The sequence below is a fragment of the Camelina sativa genome, chromosome 14 (genome assembly GCF_000633955.1).
Source record: "Camelina sativa cultivar DH55 chromosome 14, Cs, whole genome shotgun sequence".
Lineage (NCBI taxonomy): Eukaryota > Viridiplantae > Streptophyta > Magnoliopsida > Brassicales > Brassicaceae > Camelina > Camelina sativa.
The window spans coordinates 25,282,739-25,305,777 of NC_025698.1; the positions used below are offsets into that span (position 1 = coordinate 25,282,739).

General features: G+C 33.9%; 1 protein-coding gene across 2 annotated transcripts; it reads left to right on the forward strand.

Annotated features, from left to right (window-relative positions):
• On the forward strand, positions 10,295-22,216 carry LOC104742410 (DENN domain and WD repeat-containing protein SCD1). 2 transcript variants are annotated; one of them, XM_010463411.2, is made up of 31 exons: positions 10,295-10,632; positions 11,240-11,333; positions 11,582-11,783; positions 12,025-12,166; positions 12,341-12,441; positions 12,562-12,625; positions 12,768-12,881; positions 12,963-13,180; positions 13,283-13,337; positions 13,421-13,495; positions 13,721-13,916; positions 14,207-14,330; positions 14,399-14,453; positions 14,800-14,844; positions 15,345-15,420; positions 15,639-15,712; positions 15,796-15,846; positions 16,072-16,229; positions 16,325-16,372; positions 16,907-16,964; positions 17,790-17,873; positions 18,779-19,031; positions 19,117-19,283; positions 19,871-19,935; positions 20,057-20,180; positions 20,480-20,661; positions 20,748-20,819; positions 21,071-21,231; positions 21,341-21,382; positions 21,601-21,788; positions 22,005-22,216. In XM_010463411.2, the coding sequence occupies exons 1-31, from the start codon at positions 10,459-10,461 to the stop codon at positions 22,098-22,100; spliced, it is 3,558 nt and encodes a 1,185-aa protein (XP_010461713.1). In that variant the 5' UTR covers positions 10,295-10,458; the 3' UTR covers positions 22,101-22,216. The 2 variants fall into 2 exon arrangements, with proteins under 2 accessions (XP_010461713.1, XP_010461712.1); XM_010463410.2 differs by lacking the exons at positions 16,325-16,372; positions 16,907-16,964 and adding exons at positions 17,129-17,176; positions 17,643-17,700.

A 23,039-nucleotide genomic window follows, 5' to 3' on the forward strand; every position in this document is an offset into this window, starting at 1 on the left:
GTTTCAATTATCGAAACATATATATACAAATGTTTTCATAGTTACACAGAAACATAACTCTAATGATATCTTATATGAATGCATGTGGTTTTAGTATTTTATTTTGCAAGTACAAACTAAGTAAGCAACCCAACATTTTAAAAAAGATTGCAAACGAGGTGACAACAAAAAGCATAAACGTAGTTAAGTTTCATTTCCTATTTAAAACTACGTATGTTGGTAGTTTTTTTTTGTTTAGGCTATATCTTTCTTATTTTTTTCTTTGTATTTCTCTTGAACATAAGCAGCCAAAATTCATGAAAAAACCTAATACCGAGAGGTGATAAAGATAAAGACCATAACAACAATAAACATCAACAACGTCGACAAGGTTTTTGCTAATTATAATAATATATATAAAAAAATAAATTATTATGGTTTATATGATTTTTAAGGTATGCTGTCACTGTGGAAGCAGGGATGTGTGAGTCGAGGAGCCAAAAGTTTAAGGTGAATCGTGAGCGAAGATAACTATTTCAAGTTTCAACCTTTGTCACACCAAATGTTCCCCCGATAGTATAATTGCGACGGATGCCTTTGATGTTGCTTCTGCAACACATCTTGCTCATTCCAATCATATATCAAATTTAGTTAACTATGTATTAAGCAAATTTATCAGTAAGTTTATCTTCTTCTTGCTTAGTGTGTGTGTGCATTTGTTCTATAAACACTAATAATATTTGTCCCCTATTATCTCTTGGGTATTAATAATATTTGTCTGTAGTAAAATTAACTTATAAAATTTTAGTTCATGTATCTATCGTAAGCAAATAAATATATATATTCGTATAACAAATTAACAACCAAGTGAGTTCAATAAACAAAAGTTTACGTAAAAAGTTAGCTTATTTGGCTTTGTTAGATTTTTGATTATTCAAATTATCTTATCATTCTCATATTTTCCTACTTCCCCATTTTTAGTTTATTTTAATATTTTGTAGGGTAATTAGATTGCTCCTAATGTGAAAAAGGATCAAATCAAGAACTTTGAGAAAAAAAAACTCATACTTGGAAGTTGGAATCTAATTTCAACTTTTAATTTAAATATTTAATTATGAGAATTCACTTTACAAAACATGACATTGTTTCGTAAATAATTGCATGTTCATGTTGTTGATATCATGACTATTTAATTAATCTACAAAAGGTAAACACATATATTTGCCATTTTTGAATTCAGATTAACGCGCTGGTCTAACTGACCCATAAAAAAAATTTGGACCTTTGCATCCAATTCTATCGCTGTTTATATTCGAATGGGTGAATGTCTTTTAACTATTTTAATAATAATTCAACTTTTCAATTTTGAAAATTAATTTTAAAAAAACATTCGCATTTAAAGGTATGTTTTCATATATTTTGGAAATAAATATTAATTTATATTTAAACACAATGTTTTCATATATTTTGGAAATCAGGAATCAAAGATCATTCTTTTGACTAGCAAACATTATTTAGATATCTTTCAACCAGATATTTTGTTATAGATATGGATAAGTTCAAAATTTAAATATAAAATAGAAATATTCCTAAAATAAATCTTATAAATTTTTCAGTTAACAGATTCATATTAAAAAAGAAATATGACAATAACGAATTACTTTGAGACAGGTATTTTGAGAATTTTGTATATTTTTGAAAATTTTGAGAATTTTTTAACCAAAATGTTTTAATAAATATTATCTAAAAAGTAATTATTTCAAAAAGAACGGTTATGGAACACAAAATTTTTGGCAGTGAGAAATGGACAGAACGGGATAGGACGAGACTATATGACATGTAAAAAACTGCTTTAGGATGAATATTTTGAGAGTTTGTGTATTTTTAAAAATATTTTGAGAATTATGATCTACTAACTATATATAAATTAAATATTCAAATAAAGATTTTATGTACTTCGTCTACATTTTTTAGCCAAACTTTTTTTTAAAAATATTGTCTAATGGGAAATTATTTAAAATAGTTAAGTTATGGGCATAAAATATGTTTCCAAACTCAAATATGATATTTGGGTTTAACACTTTAAGCAAACTGTGAGAAATATTTTTAATAGTTTAGTATACACGTGAAAAAAAAACACGGACTCTCTTTAGTTATTATGGATGAATTGCAAAAAATCATATATTTTCAAATTTAATTATCCTCATACGGGTTGCGATATTCACATATAAACCAAAATATTGACAAAACACCCAAATAGTGGCCAACTAATTTTAATAGAAAATACTAACAACATCTAACTGATCTTTTAATTTCTAAACAATTTTTACATGAAAAAATATCACAATGTGTTATATCCCGAGATAGTACTTCGAAGACATTAAAAGTCTCAGTGGTTGATGAGTTTTTGTGTATTATGTTGCCTATACACATATATATTATATTTAAAAGGTTGACTATGCTAAATATAATCAACTAATTTGGAACGGGAACTTAGAAAATTTTGGTACTTTTGAAAACAATAAGATATTTTTTGAGAGTTAGCAAAATTGTTCTTTTACCAAGGATGGTATTAACACTATCAGATTCACGCATGCCTTTCAAAATGAGACGTAGACAATTTCCGATAACCGTTGCTTTTGCAATGACTATCAACAAAAGCCAAGGTCAGTCACTCTCAACTGTTGGGTTATATTGGCCTAAACCTGTTTTCTCTCATGGTCAGCCATATGTAGCGATGTCCCGTGTAAGCACTAAATGAGGATTGAAAATTCTCATTACTGACCCAAAAGAAAAACCTCAAAAGAAAACAAGGAATGTATCTTCAAAGAGATTTTCCAAAACATATGATTCATCTTTATGGATACTTATGTAAGACTCTATTTTTATTTTGTTTCCACTTTTAAAAAATTTATATATATGTTATTCGTGTCAATTATTTGACGTAATCTTATGTTTTTTTTTGCAGGTTAAATTTCATAATATCACCCATCCAATAAATTTATAAAAAATTCCTTATTCATGTACTCCAATAAATAATTTTATTGCGTACTTCCATATTTGCATTTTCATTCTTTTTATTTATTTCTTATAATTATTATATTTAATATTCTACCATTTTATTATTTCCAATTATTTAACCATGTTTATATATATATATATATATATATATATATATACTATTAGAGAAATTTAAAACTTATTATATTCTTGATACATCTTTTAAAATCTTATTGTACATTATTTTAAAATTTAGTAGTAAAAACATATTTCTTATAAAATATGGTTGAAGAAATTATAGTAAAATACACAATTATATAAAGAGATATAACAAAGCAGCTAATACAGGAGGATACATGATAGAGATTATTAGATACGGTGGGAAGTAGAGTATAGAGGCGAGAAGTAATTAGATATGAATAGAAGAGTTTCAGGTTCCAAAGTGGATACTCATGTAAATTATACAACCAATATAAAATAACTATAGAGTACAAAATAACTAACATGGATGTAACTCATACAATATTAAGAATTTAAAAAATATAATAAACGTTTTTGCCCGTGCCATAGCACGGGTTATCACCTAGTTACTAACATTTTCTCATATTATTATATTTATGTTGAATAGCATAGCAATTAGGTTGATTGTCAAAGTAATTTTTAAGTCACTGATTTTAAACTAAAATATAAAACCTTCAATTCTGGATCTTAAATATTGTTCAATTTATCATTAGTTGGTGTTCTTATATATAAAATCACTATCAACATTAATCTCAAATTTTATTTTAGTTACTTGTTGTGAGAGATATATTAGTGTAGCTTGATTTTATGGTGTATTAGTTTTGTAGTTTATACAAATTTAATCACATAATTTTTATATAGTTTTTTTTGTTCTGAGAGAAGTTATTTATTTCTTTTTTTTGTTCTTTTTTTTAAATCTAATTGTTTTGTTTCGTTTGATAATAATTCCATGTAAGCCAATATACACATACATCGTTTGATAATAATTCCATGTAAGCCAATATACACATACATAGTTTTACTTTAGTTTAGTTTGTGTTATTCGTGGTGAATCTTAATTTATATTCTATTTGTATTATATTATTATTTTATTTGTATTATATTTATATTTGACTAATATTATACTTTACTAATATGATACTTATGTTGAATTGATTTTATTATTATACTTGGTTAACATTAGAATATTTTTAAAAGTTATAAATGATTTTTTAATTTATTTTAAATTTAAGCTATAATTGTAAACCTTTGTTTTTGGAAAATATTATTAATATACTTGGTTAACATTAGTATATTTTTAAAAATTAGAAATGATTTATTAATTTGTTTTAAATTTAAGATATAATTTTAAAGCTTTGTTTTTGGAAAATATTGATACGACATACAATGATTAATATACTTAGTTGATATTATTATATTTTTGAAAATTGTAAATGATTTCTTAATGAGAATTTGTTTTAAGTGCCTTTTTTAAGATACCATTTTTCAAAAATACCTTTTTTAAAAAAGATTTTCATTTTTGCCCTCTTTTACACAATTACAATATGTTAAAATAATTTTTAAATTTTTTTTAGGTGTGGGTTCTCTATTTTTACATTTAGGGTATAGTTTTTAGGGGGTAGGGTTTAAAGTTTATAATTTTTTTATTTTATATATTAAAAAGGGGTATTTTTGAAAATTGACACCATGAAAGGGTATTTTTGAAAAGTGACATAGAAAAAATGGTATTTTTGAAAACCCCTCTTTATTAATTTAGTTTAAATTTAGACTATAGATTTAAACATTTATTTTCCAAAATTATTGATGATTTTTATTATTTCTTATAATTTAATTGGTTACATAATTTAAATAATGTGTTAGTTCCTAAAAATCTACAAATGCTGATGTGGAACAGGAATTAATTCTTATTGGCTGAGAGATATGAGTTGTATTAATGAAATGTTTTTATTGGTAAGCAAATAAGCTGATGTGTTAGCTCCTCCTTCAACTAAAAAGCTGATGTTTTAACATTGGAGAGCAACTCCTTCTACTTTTATTGTATTAATATTTTTTTTATAGAAATCATAAAAATCTCGATATTGATAGAGTTTTAGGAAATACTACAAGTTATCATTAAATTCTTTAAATCTTAATTTTGACATTTTAGAGAATATTTGATATAATTATATTGATTTTATAGAAATCATAATGATTTTGAATCTAAAAATAAAAATAATAATATATTATAATATTTTTCTCAAAATTAAATTATTCTGGTAATATAATACAATTTTGCGGTTTGGAGACACAGTTGTTCCGGTAATATAATACAATTTTGTGTCCTTCATTCTCTCTCAATTCCATTTGGTTTTTAGGTATTACCAAAACCTCTGAGATTTCCTTTGTTTCATCTTCTAGTAAGTTCCCAAAACATATGCCCTCCATAAATATCTGCAACATACGTAAATCATAACACCTGAAAAGTAATTCATTTACCTTGGAGAGCAAAACATGAATGAATAGTAAGAGATCATTGTAACTGATCGTCTTCAGCGCCTCAAGGATTTGACAACTTTTGATTATTGTCAAATTAGCAACTCTTGCCTTGAAATCTTTTACATACGGACTTTATGTCCATCTTTATAGATTTGGGCAGAATCGTTGGTAAAAATAATTAAAAAAAAAATATATTATAAAAAAAGATTTTATAATAGTTGGTAAGTATCTATGATTTTTTTTTTTTTATGTATGGTGTAAAAAAAAAGTCATTACACAACATTGAGTTGGATCATAATATTGGGTTGCACTCGTCTTACCAAAAAAATATAAAAAAATTGGGTTGCACTCTTGTTATTTGTAGTTGTACATAGATTGCTCTGTATTTGTTTCTTCCAGATTGCTCTGTATTTGTTTCTTCCAAATTCCTCCTTTGACATATCCCATTTGCAATGTATTTGAATGTGAATATTGTGTTTTCGATCACAAAATTTATGACATGTTCAACCTATCCATTATTTCAATTGGTGGTAGAAATATCTTTAAGAGAAGAATAATTTAGAAAAGCCATTTATGATAGACACTTGTGAACATGAAATTAAGTACACTAGCTAACTACTTCTTTCCTAAGCAAATACACATGAGTTTAAGCGATTGTTTTCTTAATTTGCAATTTTTCACGCTGTTGTTTATATGCATTATGGGATTGGTAAGATAACTCTTTGTCTTTCAAATAAAATTCCGATTAGTTCATTAACATGGTCCATTATCTTAGTTTTTTTAAAATGCTGATCACAAAGAAAAAAATTTAACCAAATGAAGAACATTGTTTTGCATATTTCCAAGTAAAATAATCTACGTAATAATAACAATCTGAATAAATACCGACAACGGTTGTGATTTTTCGTAAAAATAATGTTATTTTTTAGAATAATTTATATGTTTGCGTCTGTTCATTGTAGTACTGTATCTTTTCATCATATTTTATGTTTTCATCATTTTTCATCACTACTTTTTGTTTTAATAGTGGTGTCTTTTCAATATTCATGTCTTTTGAACTTTATATATATTTGTCTTTTCTTCAATAATTAACAAATCATTGTTCATTGGAACATATTTTCTATTTTATGTTGAATCAAAATAAGTTGAATATTAATATATTAATATCCAATATAATATGTTATTTTACAATCCAACTAAAGATTTAATAAATGATTAGAAATTTAATACAATTTCAAATATATAATTTAGAGTTGCGTCTATTTATCTTAACTCTTCGTAAATTATGTATTTTTTTTTATTTTTTTTTTAGAAGTTGTGTATTTTTACTATAATTTTCCTTGATACATTTTCACTAAAGAGTAAATATGTTTTATAATTATAATTATTTTATTAGAAAGTTATATTTACTCATTACAACCTCTATAATGAAAAGAATTAGACTATTTTAAGTACTTCAGTGTAATTATGTAGATTTGGGAGATACATGTCAAGTACATTTCGACTATTTTTCGGATTACTATATATGACGGAATTTCGGTATATTTAGATGATACATGTACAAATTTGGATTTGTTTGGATACTCTTTAGAATCATATTCGGAATACTGAAATGTCCACATTTTTGATCAAAGAGGTGTTACCATTCCATTAAATAGAGAGTAACATACAAGGCAAGGATTGTTTAAAGTACATCAAAGGATAAGATAAACCAAAGCATAGATCAATAAAAGTACAAAGATAGATAAGAGCATTCGATGTAAAGAGCTTGAGAGCTATGAACCACATGCTAGGAAGCAGCATGGAACCTGTGAGGTCAAGGCAAACCGATGCAAACTCCATGAACAAGTCAAAGGAGTAGAAAGCCATTGTCTTGAATCTTCGAAGACTTGGCGGAGATGAGAATGGCACAACTATGATGCCAAAGGGTCGAGCAGGAGAGGCTCTGATAACCGGTTGCTACAGAGGTTGTGGTAACCACTCCTCCTTGGAGAGAGGGCCATAATGCCACTAGGCTTCAAGATTATATGTAGGGACTTCAGAAAGTGGTTGAATTGCGATTTAAAGAGCTGTGAAATTCGGTGAGGTATGGGTATGGAGTTGGTAAAGCCTTGGTAACCCCCACTCCATAGAGGTGGGATCATAATGCCAAGCTTCACCAAGCAATCTCCATAAACGGGATCATCCCTAGGGTAACCGATTAACTTGGTTTTCGAAAGGCTCCTATGTCATTCTAGCAACACTGGTGGTTTAAGGTTCAAAAGCAGTCTTCGGACTAAAGAAACCAATAAACTAAATAAGGATTGCTTAGGGTGGGTAAGAGTAGAGTTCAAAACAAACCCGGATACACACTGGTCTCGACACAAAGGATTCACAACCATTCTAGAAAGATCAAGTATTCTGCTACCGAGGTTAACTCGACTTGACCAAGCAGAAAACATCAATACTAACAGGTTTGATCGTGATATAACATTATCAGAAAAGAGTCGGATTAGGTACCAGTTCAGGGGAGTGTCATAGTTTAACCAAAGTAAACTATCTACCAGGCGAAAGAGATATGAATGGAGAGCAAACCTGGGCCAGAGAGGTAACAAGCGGGGAAACAGAGAGCGGCGAAGATTTGAAATCGATGTCAAGATCTTACATGGCTTCGGCATCCAAACAGAGCTCCCGTCCAGCTGCATCCAAGTAAACCACTTGGAGAGTGGATGAAGATCCGAGGAGCGGTGAGTTGTTGCAGTGGGATGCGGGATGAGCCAGATCAAGGTTACCGGGGCGGTCAAGGGTTTGCGGGGGCGGTTGAAAGGTCAGAGAAACAAAGTAACCGAGGGAAGTTGTAACGACCAGCTTCCTCAGTACCGGCGGTACGTGCGATAGTACGAACGCGGTACGAGGGAAGAATCAGGACGTATCCGGAAGAATCAGGACGTATCCAGAAAGATCAGGATGTATCCGGAAGGATCAGGACGTATCCGGAAGAATCAGGACGTATCCGGAAGGATTAGGACGTATCCGGAAGAATCGGGACGTACTTGATACAAACCTCGGAACGAGAATGGGACAAATCAGGATCCGTAGAGGACAACGGCCATGATTTGATAGTCAATGGTTCCAGATGGAAATGGAGAGTTCGAGACTACCGAAGTAGTGAACAGATGTTTGAACTGAAGAAAAGGAATTTTGAACCTTACGTTGTAGATGATGCAGGCATGTAAGTTTCTGGATGAAAATGAGAATATTCGGTACTTAGTCTAAGTGACAGTCCGAGTGATAGTGGGAGTGAAAGTCCTAGTGATGGTGGTAGTGATAGTGAGAGTGATAGTGAAGTAGGACTATCCGGAAATGGTCGCATCGGTGAACGATGGATCGGGCCGATAGACAAGGATGGACCGATTAGACCATGGGCCGATGGGTGGGCCGGGAACTCGGAAATCTTGCGAAGATTTAAGCCGACTCAGGGGAAGGAAACCCGAGAGAAATGGAAACTCGTGGAAAAAGGCAAATTGGTCGGATAAGGATAGATGCGAAAAATTAGGAAGTTGGGGGACGATATGGTTTATCGTTTTGGGGCAACTCAAGGCGGTTTAGTCAACCCTATTTAAAGGATAGAACCCTTAGAGAAATTCTCTAGTTTTCGCATAAGACCTTTTTAGCCGCCGCAAGAGAAAGAGAGAAGGGTTTCCATCGAGCTTGGCCGAGAATTCCTAAGTCTAGATCGAGAGAAGAACGATAAGTCTTCCTCCACCTTGATCCGTCGATAGTATATGGTTCATACATCGATGGTTAACGATGTAGATCTGTCCGTGTAGAGGCGGGGATCAGAATTGGGCATAGGGATCGAGAGATTAGCACCGTAGGTCAAAACCGAAGGTGAGTGCGTGACTGTGGCCGAGTTCCATGGTTGATTCTCTTGACCCGTCGTTTATTTAATCTCGTTAATTGCTTGTCTTATTTAATGGTTAATGTGTTCTATTGCAATATGAATGGTGGTTGGTCTAAACGACTTGGATAACTAATCTATGTGAATTGTTTGACTTGCGTGACTTGATTGGAATATACCCTGTGTCGGTTTGAGATTATTGAACTGAGCCTAGTGAGACGGGATGACCGCTCCACTAAGCAAACTTGTTTGCTTACGCCTCCTTTATATGGACGCAGGAAAAGAAAGGTCCGGTGAGCAGGATTTTAGTGGCTGACCAGCTCGTGTGACGGAGGCAAGGGAGGAAGAGGATGGTGGCTTTGGGGTAGTTTAAATTATGGTTTTTATTTCTAAGGGTTGTAATGGTACCATGCATGGTGTTAAGAATGGTTGTTAAGGATAATTTGAATCTCTAGATTCATGAATGTGTATTTTTAAGTTATTGAACCTGTTATACCTTTCCATTGTTGCATATTGTTAAACGAACGAGTAGAAATTGCATAGGCCCTAAGGAAAAAAATTATCGGCCTGTACAGCCATGTACGGGTTTTTAGGGTCGGAGTCTTACAGAAGTAGCCGGAGGTGGAGGAAGGAAGGGAAGGAGCTGAAGCTTATGCATCGTCGGAATTGAGATCTGAACTCTCAGAGAGACTCCGGTGAAAACAAAAAGGATCTTAACAGAGCTTTGCGAATAAAGGAGAAGGCAGATTTTACGGAACCAAAGCCCAGAGACGCCGATCGGTCTCGGCGCCGCCGGGGAGAACTTCATCGATGGTTATGCCAGAGAAAATATCGGCTAGGGCGAACTCTCAGTCCTTTTCTTGTCCACATTAGTTGGTAAATTTGTGTGAAATGGAAGACTAAATAAATAATATTGCGAACGGCCCTTTAGTTATTTTGCCTTTAGCAATTTTACGAACGACTCGCTTTTAAAAAAAAAACAACAACAAGGGAGCCCGAATTGGAGCAACTACTTTTCTCCATCATCACACCATCGTCGAGGAAATTGGAAATCCAGATCATGCACTAGAACCTCCCTAGTTTCTAGATCTCGAGGAGGAACAATGGGTCGGATCTTCGAGTACTTCGTCGTGTGCGGACTAGGTCCGGAGATGCGAACCGTGGATGGAGATCTTGGATTCCATGGGATGCAAACGTTCTACTTGCCTTCGCCTCTTGACCAGTTCCCTCCTACTGATCAATCCCCTTACCCTGCGCCTCCTCCTCAGCTTCCTACTGTAAGTTTGGACCAATTTCATCTTTCGAATTGGAGGATTTTTATTGGGTTTTAGGTCCGTTCTGGTGATTTATCTTTGTTTGTTCAACGGCGGTGAAATGTGGAATCAGCTTTGTCTAGTTGCTATAAACGAAGCATTTTCAAGTTAGTTACTGGAGAGGCTTTGATTTTGATCTAATACGGTGATAAATGTGCTCGAATTTGGACTCTAGGTTTTCTTTCTAGTTACCTCCAATTTAGTTGAGTTGGGATTTTGAATTTGATTTGCCTTCTACCAAGAAATGAGCTTTTGAAAATTGCTCAAAGTGTGGTTCGTTAAGGGAGATTTCAATCGTACGTTGTCACAGGGAATTTGGTCAGGCTCAACCAGAGAAAGAGCTAGTTCCATTGTGTAGTAGTTCGTTTATTGTTGTTATTCACAGTTATATTTCTTTGGTCTCGTGATTGTACTTTGGAGATTTACTTTTGATTTATTAATCATCTGTTTAAGAGGTTAATGTGCTTGATTAGGTTAAGCCTACGAGAGTTTGTTTTCTTTTGTTGGAGGGAACTAGATATATTAATCTCAGGCGGATTTTCATGATTCAGCTTCTTTTCTTTTGGGACAGTGTGTTCTTCCTGCTGGGGTGGAGTTCCATTCTTCTGGGTTTGCTTCTAATGACCCTGCAAGTTTCCCACGGAGCTATCCCATAGTCTTGACGGGTATGTGATTATCCTTAGATTGCATACATGGAGTTCTGTATGCATTGCATTGTGGCTGCTCCACGTGCGATGTTGTTTCGGTAGCAGTAGAACTGTTTTATTAGTGGAGACGTCGTCTTGCTCTCGTTTGTCTAGTCTTTTTTTTTTTTTTTTTTTTAATATTGGATTTACGTTGGTTTGTTTTGAATACACCTGCTTTAACTGTGGTAGGTGACCTCTTACTGATTATTTTGATAATGTTTGCACAGAGGGGGATGGATCAAAAATATTTGTCAGTTGCATTGCATTTCGGGATCGAGTCTGTGAGGATATTATTGAAGCTTATCGCTTACCGCCGAATACATACGCAGACAAGTGTATATGTCTTGTGTCTCACGCCCCCAATTTCCGTGTTCTTCGGAATTCTCTCGAAGAGATTTTTGTTCTTTGCTTCTCTTCAGAAGGAAGCTGGTAAACACTATGCTAAAACATCTTCACCTTGTCGATATCTAACATGAATTACGCGTTGTGTTACTGTTATCGTATCATTTTATTTGATATGTTCAGTAAACATATGTGGATGGAGCTTGCATTGGTTTTTCAATAACTTTTGTGTGATTTTATCCTCTTGAAAAAGTTTCTCTACAAATCAAGAAAACAAACACCATTAGTATGTTTGAACTTTGATGTTAATGCCCTTCAACCTTTTCAGTAAACCATTGTGGGATATTATCGCCTATATGGTATCTAATGTGCCTTTGCCGACTCCTGGAAAAGACAGAGTCTTGTTTGCTGTCGAGAATTGCCTGCTCTCAGTTGAAGCACCTCCAGAAGATAGTCTTCCTCAGGCAGATGTATGAGTTGTGCTTTTGTCTCCTTAATATTGAATCCTTTTCCTTGGCTACTTTGTAGTAACAACTTTGGAGATTTCAATTTCCTGACATCTACAAGGGCGAGTGTTCCCTGATTTCTTTCAACACTTTTCCGATAGAGTTATGTAACATTTCGCATGGTTTTACTGAATGCAGATATCTCTCCAGCCTCTTGTACAATGCTTGGATGTCGACAACTTGATTAAGTTGTTCACATCTGTACTAGTTGAAAGGAGGATTTTGATACGATCTAACAAGTAAGTTTTTTTATGTAGAGACATAATGACTTTCAGTGACATTTTTCTAGATGGTTAAAATTTTCATATCATCTCTGTTTAAGCATCACATTTATTTTGCTTCATCGTGAATCTCAATAGGTATTCGCTTTTGACGCTGGTGTCTGAATCCATATGTCATTTGATTTATCCTTTTCGATGGCAGGTATGTCATAGAACATTGATGAGATCTCAGTTTATTACTTAAACAAATATGAACTCATTTGTAAGCATGCTAAGTCATGCATTTCTACTGACTAAAACATTTCATCTAATCTTTATTATTTGTTTGTTGTATGTTTCTGAAGCAAGTCTACATTCCATTACTATTTTTTAGTGGAGTAGACTACATTGATGCGCCAACACCATATATGATGGGTCTCCACTCTGATGTCGATACGTCCAATCTTGCTATGGATGGCGTGAGTCTTATTTTATGTCATTTTTGCCCTCTTTAAGATTTAGACAACCTTATATTGGTCTCACAACATTGCCATTTTTAGGTTGTAGTGGTGGATCTTGAATTTAACCAAATCACTACTTCTGAAGAGATACCTCCGATTCCAGAGCCTGAGTTCAGCGCGTTGCGAAACGATATATTGAAACTACTGCACCCTAATGTTGTAGGGATTGATCAGTTGAAGGGCTTTGGTAATTCTGTTGAGCAGTCCCCTAAAAGCCTTAGCAAACCTTGGGGAGAGGATCATGACCTTCAACTCAGGTGACTTAGGAAACCTTGTCATATGATTGCCTAAATTTTATTATCTTTTTCCATGGAAACTTTTTGGTACTCATGTTATACAAAATCCGTTTCCTATGGCAGGGTTATATTCTTAAAGTTTTTTGCATCTATATTGGGTGGCTACCGCAATTTCATAGTATGTGATTTTTATTCTGTACTTATATTATTTATTCACCGCTATTGCACATCTTTTCTTACGTATATGATTCTTTTTGTCAGGAAAACAAAGTTTTTAGCACTGATGCGTTTCTGAAGAGACGGTCCCGTTCCACAAATCAGCCACCAGAGCCTATGGTAAGCTAACTGGTCCATGAATGGAATGCCTATATCTACAGTTACTGCAATTTATAACTTCACATTGCTTTCTTTTGTTCCAATTTGTGTGGTAAACTGTCTTTTCACATATTACTTTTGAGTTCTTACTATTTATTTTTATTCATTCAAAAGTGTTAAATAATCTGACTTACCTTTTGTCTGTGGAATAATTATTTTTATTGGTATTATTCTAATTGTTTGCAGTTGGTTCAATTCTTGGGCTCTTTTGCATTCCTCGATTATCTTGAAAGGCGTCTAGGCTCTGATGAGAACAGTACTAATCTCCTCGAGAAGTTACAAGATGCAGTTGGAAGGGGTCAAGATGCGATGTCAATTTTGCCTAAATCTTCTATGGAGCCTGAAATAATCACAATAGCTGAGCCAGAAGTTGAAGAATCAGGTACATTTAGATCTTTTGTTTGGTTGATTTTGTTAGATCGCAGAAGCTGAATGATATAAAATTGAGGTTATTCATTTGTAAGAAACTACCGAGAATAAGAATGTATCTTATTGATTTTTTGGCTGGCCACCAGTAGTTGGGCAGAGAAAAAATTTGCAAGTTGGTCTACTATGCATAACAGTAGAAAAGCTATTAAGAATCTTTCAGTCTGTTATATTTTCTGGGGAATCATTGTCCGTCTACTGAGTTTGGGATCATGTTCTGATTTATCTTTACTCTTTTGTTGTCAGCCACCAGGTATACCTATGACAGGTTTCCCGCGAGTGTTAGGTCAGAGGAGCAAGAAGAAAAGCGAAAGCAGAATCTTGCAGCAGCAAGCGGGGCTCTTGAATCCAATGGAAGGCATCCTCCAAGGTATATCCTGATTTTCTTGGAACAGCGATCGGATTCCCTTACTTATTTTTTATATCTTCCAATTGTAGCTCACCGCCAGGGAAGAACACCAAAGAAGACAATTTCAGTTCAATGGAGAGGGCTGTAAGTGTTGCTTGTAATTTTGTTGCTCTAGCATGCCTTCAAACAAATCAATATGACATGAAGAGGTGTCATGGCTCTGACATGTGTGGATAGTTAATCAAACTGAACTTATCAATCATTACACAGAATTAAATTAAGATATCAAATGAAAGTTGATTTCTCTTGTTCTTGTACGAGATCAAGAGGGTGCTATCAATTCTGATTTTGGCCTTCATTTTTCTTCTTTTGTGAAATAAGATTTATTATAACTCAATTAAATATGAAAAAAATGTCCAGAAGAATTCCGTTCTAAATGTCATACCATTACTTCTCCTCTTTTCAATGATATTGTAACTACTGTTTGCAGGCAGAGAGAGAACGAATGGTCTTGGATATACAAGTCAAGTTGCAGGTATTTCTTCTTGCTTGTGTGTTTAAAGATTCCAGTTTGCAAGTCTGGAATGATTGAAATTGAATTTCTTCTTCAGAATGGTTTCATCTATTAAGAATTTTGTGAGGAAAAGAACTCCTAAAGAATTAGAAGAAAAAGAAAGTATATCTTGTGGTGATATTTACTTAGTCCCTTGATAATACTCAAACTTTACAAATGAAAACACAGATTTAAATATATTAACAAAACCCAAACTATTGGAAATGTATGCTAATTGAGCTGGACAAAAACTCTAGGCATGTCATCAAAGTTACCTCTGAAAAACATAATCTTCTTTTTTTCTAGATGTAATGATCTAAAATGTGTACAAATAATTTTTCGCTTTTGAAAAGTTGGTTGCTTTTCTTTAATAAACCCGGATTGGTCATGATTCACCCTCCTAGTAAATTAATCCATTTTAAAAGGAAACGATGAAGATCAAGTCTGTTGCCACTATTACATTGGTTTGTTGTGGTTTCCAGGGATTATGGCTCCGTCTTCTCAAACTGGGTTCAGCTGAAGATCCTCTTTCTTCATTTGAATACGGCACAATATTGGGTATGTTCCACTTTAATGAGAATGTGAATAAATGTACAGTAAAATTTCTGCTCCAAGAAATGGTTAAACGAAGAAAGAAATCAAATTCTTATGCGTAATCAGCCATATACTAACAACCAGTTGGTTGCCATTATGATTATATTTCCGTCTCTCCTGTAAAAACCAGAGAGCTGTTGTTTTCTCTATTGAAAATTGAACCCCATACTTTGGTCATGTAGCTCTCATCGAATCTGATGCTGAGGGGATTGGTGGGAGTGGCTTTATCGAGTGTATACGAGAGCATCTGTATTCGGTAAGCGTAGCAACTGTACGACATATATACTGAGCAAGTTTTCTGAGCTGAACCTTACTGTATAGTGGACTTATTTCCTGCAGGGCTGGCATGGTCAATTGACCGAGGAGCAGTTCATTGCAGTCAAAGAATTGGTAGGTAGATAACTAGATTTATCTGTATACCGGCCTTAATATACCCAGTTTCTCAATTGCTTGCACGTTAGCTGTGCATATTTAGATTTGCTCAGGTTATACGCCCTGGCTGTTGTTGAAGGGTTTTTAGGTTGGGTAACACCATGTATGATTTCTTTTGGATTTCTGACTTCGGAGTTTAAGAAAAGTAACACAGAATGATATTTTTCAACGAATTGTTATCAGCTCAAAATGGCTGTGAGCCGTGCTGCTTCAAGAAGCGATTTGTCGACAGTGCGGGACGCACTTGAAGTTTCTGCAGAAATGTTCAAGAAGGATGCCAATAATGTCTCAGACTATGTCCAGCGTCATCTCATCTCCATACCCATCTGGGAGGAGTTGAGGTATGCAATTCAACATGCTGCGGGCTCTATGATTTTTATTTTTTTTTGGTACTGCTCAGAAAATAGATTTGACATATTGTGAATTTTTTTGACAGATTCTGGGAGGGTTACTTCGAGTATCTCATGGAACAACCTGCAAATGAGTGAGTCTTCGTAAGATCTTGTATTCATTTGATAATATCATATGTGTGTTCGTATACATGCTCCTTATCACTAGCACAATGAGAACTATATTTAACAAATGAGTCGGTGAAAGCAACTGTAAATTTGAAAACTTGTGGTGGGGGTTTTGTGATGGAAATAGAAGCCGTTCTGTAGATATTTTGGCTCTAGCAGGGAGCTCTTTATAATGATTCCCGTCTTCTCTTTTGTTTTTCAAACGAGATCGTTGAAAGAAACTTTTGGAGAAATTAGGAATATACTTCGTCTATGTTTTAGATCTTCAGTCTTTAAAAATGTCTGTAATGCAGATAGATTGTAAGTAATTTCCATGTCATCCTCGGTGTCTTTTTCCGATTCCCCTTAAGGATGCTTCATCAACTTATCAGTTGTTGTCCACATACTTGAAATTTTATCTCTGTTACCATGTATCATCTTATTGTGTCTTACATTGTACAGCCAATTGATTGAATCATCATTGAAATAACTAATTTGTGTAACTCTTTATTGTCTCTCAGATCAGTGAACTATGCTACTTTGGTCACAGCCAGACTAATCATAGTGGCATCACATATGGTGATTTTTTTACTTTCTTTTCTTGATATGTGATGGTTACAGTTCTTTCTGTTTACTATGTCTTCACATCATTTATTGCTCTTGCAAAGGCTGGCTTGGGACTTCCTGATACAGAAGCTTGGAACATGATCGAGACAATTGCAGAGAAANAATTTTTTTGACAGATTCTGGGAAGGTTACTTCGAGTATCTCATGGAACAACCTGCAAATGAGTGAGTCTTCGTAAGATCTTGTATTCATTTGATAATATCATATGTTTGTTCGTATACTATCACTAGCACAATGAGAACTATATTTAACAAATGAGTCGGTGAAAGCAACTGTAAATTTGAAAAATTATGGTGGGGGTTTTGTGATGGAAATAGAAGCCGTTCTGTAGATATTTTGGCTCTAGCAAGGAGCTCTTTATAATGATTCCCGTTTTATATTTTGCTTTTCAAACTAGATCGTTGAAAGATACTTTTGGAGAAATTAGGAATATACTTTGTCTATGTCATACTCCTAGGTGTCTTTTTCCGATTCCCCTTAAGGATGCTTCATCAACTTATCAGTTGTTGTCCACATACTTGAAATTTTATCTCTGTTAACCATGTATAATCTTATTGGGTCTTACATTGTACAGCCAATTGATTGAATCATCATTGAAATAACTAATTTGTGTAACTCTTTATTGTCTAGATCAGTGAACTATGCTACTTTGGTCACAGCCAGACTAATCATAGTGGCATCACATATGGTGATTTTTTTACCTTCTTTTCTTGATATGTGATGGTTACAGTTCTTTCTGTTTACTATGTCTTCACATCATTTATTGCTCTTGCAAAGGCTGGCTTGGGACTTCCTGATACAGAAGCTTGGAACATGATCGAGACAATTGCAGAGAAACAAAAACTTGGATACAAGTTACTGGTAAATTAACTCTTTATATTTCGTTCTGCAGTTACTGAAATGTGATATATGTGGACTTTATTCTCGATATATTACCAATTTCAAGCTTTTTAATTGGGCTTTTGAAAATCCTAACCAACTNTATCACTAGCACAATGAGAACTATATTTAACAAATGAGTCGGTGAAAGCAACTGTAAATTTGAAAAATTATGGTGGGGGTTTTGTGATGGAAATAGAAGCCGTTCTGTAAATATTTTGGCTCTAGCAAGGAGCTCTTTATAATGATTCCCGTTTTATATTTTGCTTTTCAAACTAGATCGTTGAAAGATACTTTTGGAGAAATTAGGAATATACTTTGTCTATGTCATACTCCTAGGTGTCTTTTTCCGATTCCCCTTAAGGATGCTTCATCAACTTATCAGTTGTTGTCCACATACTTGAAATTTTATCTCTGTTAACCATGTATAATCTTATTGGGTCTTACATTGTACAGCCAATTGATTGAATCATCATTGAAATAACTAATTTGTGTAACTCTTTATTGTCTAGATCAGTGAACTATGCTACTTTGGTCACAGCCAGACTAATCATAGTGGCATCACATATGGTGATTTTTTTACCTTCTTTTCTTGATATGTGATGGTTACAGTTCTTTCTGTTTACTATGTCTTCACATTATTTATTGCTCTTGCAAAGGCTGGCTTGGGACTTCCTGATACAGAAGCTTGGAACATGATCGAGACAATAGCAGAGAAACAAAAACTTGGATACAAATTACTGGTAAATTAACTCTTTATATTTCGTTCTGCAGTTATTGAAATGTGATATATGTGGACTTTATTCTCCATATATTACCAATTTCAAGCTTTTTAATTGGGCTTTTGAAAATCCTAACTAACTGAGGCCATATCGTGTTTGTTTCAGATTAAACTCAGAGGGTTCCTGTCGCATGTTCAGCAACTTCATGTCGGCTATTGGGGTGCTTCTTCATTTAAGCAGCAGATCATATCTTCCGGGTTGCCATCCCCACGTCCAAAAGATGTCTCTGATGAATCCCAGCAACCTTCAGAAGCTTCTGGAAGGAGCTGGGTTCAGAGTATGTTTAGCAGAGATACAGCATCAAGAGCAAATTCTTTCAGTCGTGTTCGTAAGTGGGTATCTGATAATGCTTCTTCAGGTATATCCGTGATTGCTCTTCTGTCTTTTGGTTTCCATTCTAGCATGTTCTTGCTGACGTCAATATACTAAACTTTGCAAAACAGACATAACTGCTGCTGCCCAGAAGAAAATTCAGACCAATGTACGTGTTCTGAAGGGTCACAGCGGTGCTGTCACTGCCTTGCACTCTGTGACAAGAAGGGAAGTCTGTGACCTTGTGGGCGATCGCGAGGATGCTGGATTCTTTATCAGCGGTAGTACAGACTGTCTGGTCGGTAAAAATGCTTATTTAGACAAATGTTTATATTGTTATTTTACATTCATCACTTTTTTAATCATTTGGTTGACATTGCTTTGCTTGCGCCTATATATGTTCTTTACATCTACTTGTGAACACACACCTTGATGATGATGATGTGTTCTACTAGATCTGAAGGATGGTTGCATTCACTATCTGCCTGTTATGCCTAAAGATAATTTCTTAGAGGGTGAAAGGGTAGTTCATTCGTTTGCTATCAATTATTATTTAGATAAGTTCAGTATTTTGCTATTAATGTTACCATAGTCATGGATATGGATATAGAAAATTGGAACATTTGGAAGAATAACTATGCCAAAGTAGGATTCGAAAAGTAATTCGCATACTGCATTTTTCCAGTCCAATGTGTCAACTTGTTATAGAGATCGTCATTGACTGAAAAGTTTTCACTTAAGAGACGATCATCCCTCTCTTAAATATGATGCTGTAGTCTTGCACTCATTCAGTTCTGGAAATTCAGATAGGTTAAGTTTTCTGCTAATTTAGATGGGCGATGACAATCTAGTATCCCGTTTTGGTTGCTTCCTGAATTTGAGCAGGTTAAAATTTGGGATCCAAGTCTGCGTGGTTCTGAACTTCGAGCGACTCTGAAAGGACATACTGGGTATACTCTATTTCTTATTCACCTTGATGCTTCTCTGTAGTTGTGCACTTTTGTTAATTTTCATATGTTATAGATTTTTAATAGCACTTCCTTTCTCTCTTTCTTTTTAACTTTTATGTAGAACCGTGCGTGCTATAAGCTCTGACAGAGGAAAGATAGTTTCAGGATCAGATGATCAATCTGTTATCGTATGGGACAAACAAACAACTCAGCTTCTAGAAGAATTGAAAGGCCACGATGCACAGGTTTCCACTACACTCTAGTGTTTTTCTGACATTAGGATATGATTCATGAAGTATTTATGGTCAACACAGAAAAAATGTATGCGTGGACATAATTAAAAAAAAAAAAAAAGATTGTTATCATTGGAATACCATTTGGAAAATGTTGTAGCTGCCATCACTAGCATCTTTACAGTATTGACCGTTGATCAATGACAATTTAAGTTTGTAAAGTTAATATCACTAACCAACTATAAGAGGAAGCTTTGCATAACTTTACCTTTTCTGAATAAAGGTTTGCTACATCCAAAAATATTGTGCAGGTAAGTTGTGTCAAGATGCTTTCAGGCGAACGTGTCCTCACTGCTGCACATGATGGAACAGTTAAGATGTGGGATGTTCGAACCGATATGTGTGTTGCAACTGTTGGCCGATGCTCTAGTGCCATTCTTTCGATCGAATATGATGACTCCACAGGAATCTTGGCTGCTGCTGGCAGGGATACGTATGTATACTATATTACCCATAACATGAATTTTCTGTATTGAATGTCACTTACAGATTCTACTATAATGATTGGATAATCATCAGGATTGCAAATATATGGGATATCCGTTCAGGAAAGCAAATGCATAAGCTGAAAGGGCATACCAAATGGATACGGTGAGCCTCACCCTGATCTTATACATCATGTTTCTTTTTGTTGTGACTTAGAAATTACAAAACTAATAAACCTATGGCCTTATCTCCTTTTACAAGTTTATAATGATGCTATATCTGCGGCTTGTAGGCTACTTATTCTTAGTATTGAATTGGTTTATATGAATGATTTGTTATTACCTTGTAAAATGCTGTAGGATATTATAATATTTCAGCTCTGCGACTTGTTTGATCAAATTGTGTCAATTCTGCAGATCAATACGAATGGTCGACGATACGTTGATTACTGGCAGTGATGACTGGACAGCACGAGTGTGGTCTGTTTCCAGAGGATCATGCGACGCTGTTTTGGCATGCCATGCTGGGCCAGTACAATCTGTTGAATACTCCCCATTTGACAAAGGAATAATCACAGGTCCATGTTGATTTCATCTACCAACAATTCTCAAAAGATTATTAAGAAGCATCAATCTCACAAATAACATCAAAGCTTAAGTTAGTGCGTTGCTCTCTCTTTCTTGCAGGCTCGGCTGATGGGTTGCTCCGCTTTTGGGAAAATGATGAAGGTGAACTTCTCATTATTAACCTGAACTCTAACCTGACTCATTTACTTAAATTTATCTAGCTTGCTTCATAAACTCTTTAGTGAACTTATGTTACAATTGTAAACACCAACCCTTGGCCAACAACAGTTCTAAACCCAATCAACAACTATCTACTGCACCAAACATTATATTTCAGGTGCCTGATAATCCCTTAATACTTTGGTTATCTCGATTTTCAGGTGGCATTAAATGCGTGAAGAACATAACGCTCCATAGTTCTTCCATACTATCAATCAACGCAGGCGAACATTGGTTAGGCATTGGAGCAGCAGATAACTCAATGTCTCTATTCCATCGTCCTTCCAACGCAGGAACCAAAGTCTCAGGCTGGCAACTTTATAGAGTACCACAAAGAACAGCGGCCGTGGTATGATCCTCTCATCACATTAGTTGAAAGATACTCTACTTTTTCTGGTCATGCCGTTTGATAATTCTTATGAGATACTGAAATGCCTGGAAGCAGTATAGATAAATAATACTTATAATTATTATGAATCATTGTGTTCTACAATTTGGACTGGTTTGTTTCTTTTTATTTGTGTATTTGTATTCACTGAGACTGAATCTCGGATTTGTGATTCAGGTGAGATGTGTTGCGTCAGATCTCGAAAGGAAACGAATATGTAGCGGTGGCCGGAATGGAGTTCTTCGGCTGTGGGATGCGACCATCAACATCTGATTTGTCTTCCACAATTGTCTATGTGTATGTGTTGTGTATGTCTGCTTATGCCCTCTGACATATGTGGTTTAAGAAAAATTTTGATATTTTTAGTTCCCAAGTACTTTTTACATGTTTTCTCAGTGATTTTTGTTTCGATCAATCTATTTCTTTTTTTCTCCCTCTGTCCCATTTTATAAGATTTTGTTTTTGGCTAAAAACAAAGATTAAGAAATAATAAATACTTTCTTATTTAATGGGTTTATATGTGTGAGAAAGAAGTATTTAACATACTAGTAAAATGTGCATCCAACAAATTAAATTCATTATACTTCTCCCTCCACAACTATATACGAGTAAAAAACATATATGCAAACAATTACGTGAACTGTATATAGACTCTGACTGGTAACATGATTTACTGAAGTTGAGTAGTAGAAAATATTAAAATTCGACGTAAGTTGCAGTAAAAATTATGTGGTAAAAACAGCAGTTTGATGTAATGGATCGCTGTAAAAATCTGATTTATTAATCTTATCAAAATTACTGACTGGTGACAATTTTGTGGTAGATGTTGCAGTATGTATTATTTGATTATAATTATTAAAAATATTAGTGAATATATTTCACAAAATTATAAAAAATAAAATAAATAAAATATTTAAATAATAAAATTATTTTAATATACAAAAAGTTAATTAAACTTCTTTTTTACATTGCAAATTAAAAAATTAACTACATGCATGCCATAATATTTACAATCTTATCATATTTAGGTCTATGCCTATTTTCATTTCAAATGATAATAAAAAATAATAATTTAGGAGAAATAAAATAACTAATTAAAAAGTTATCAAATAAAAGAAAAACAGTAAATATTATTTTTATTGATATATGAATTAAATAAAAACAAAAAGAATAATTTTTTTGTATTATATAACTGAATTTTCGTTTTTATAA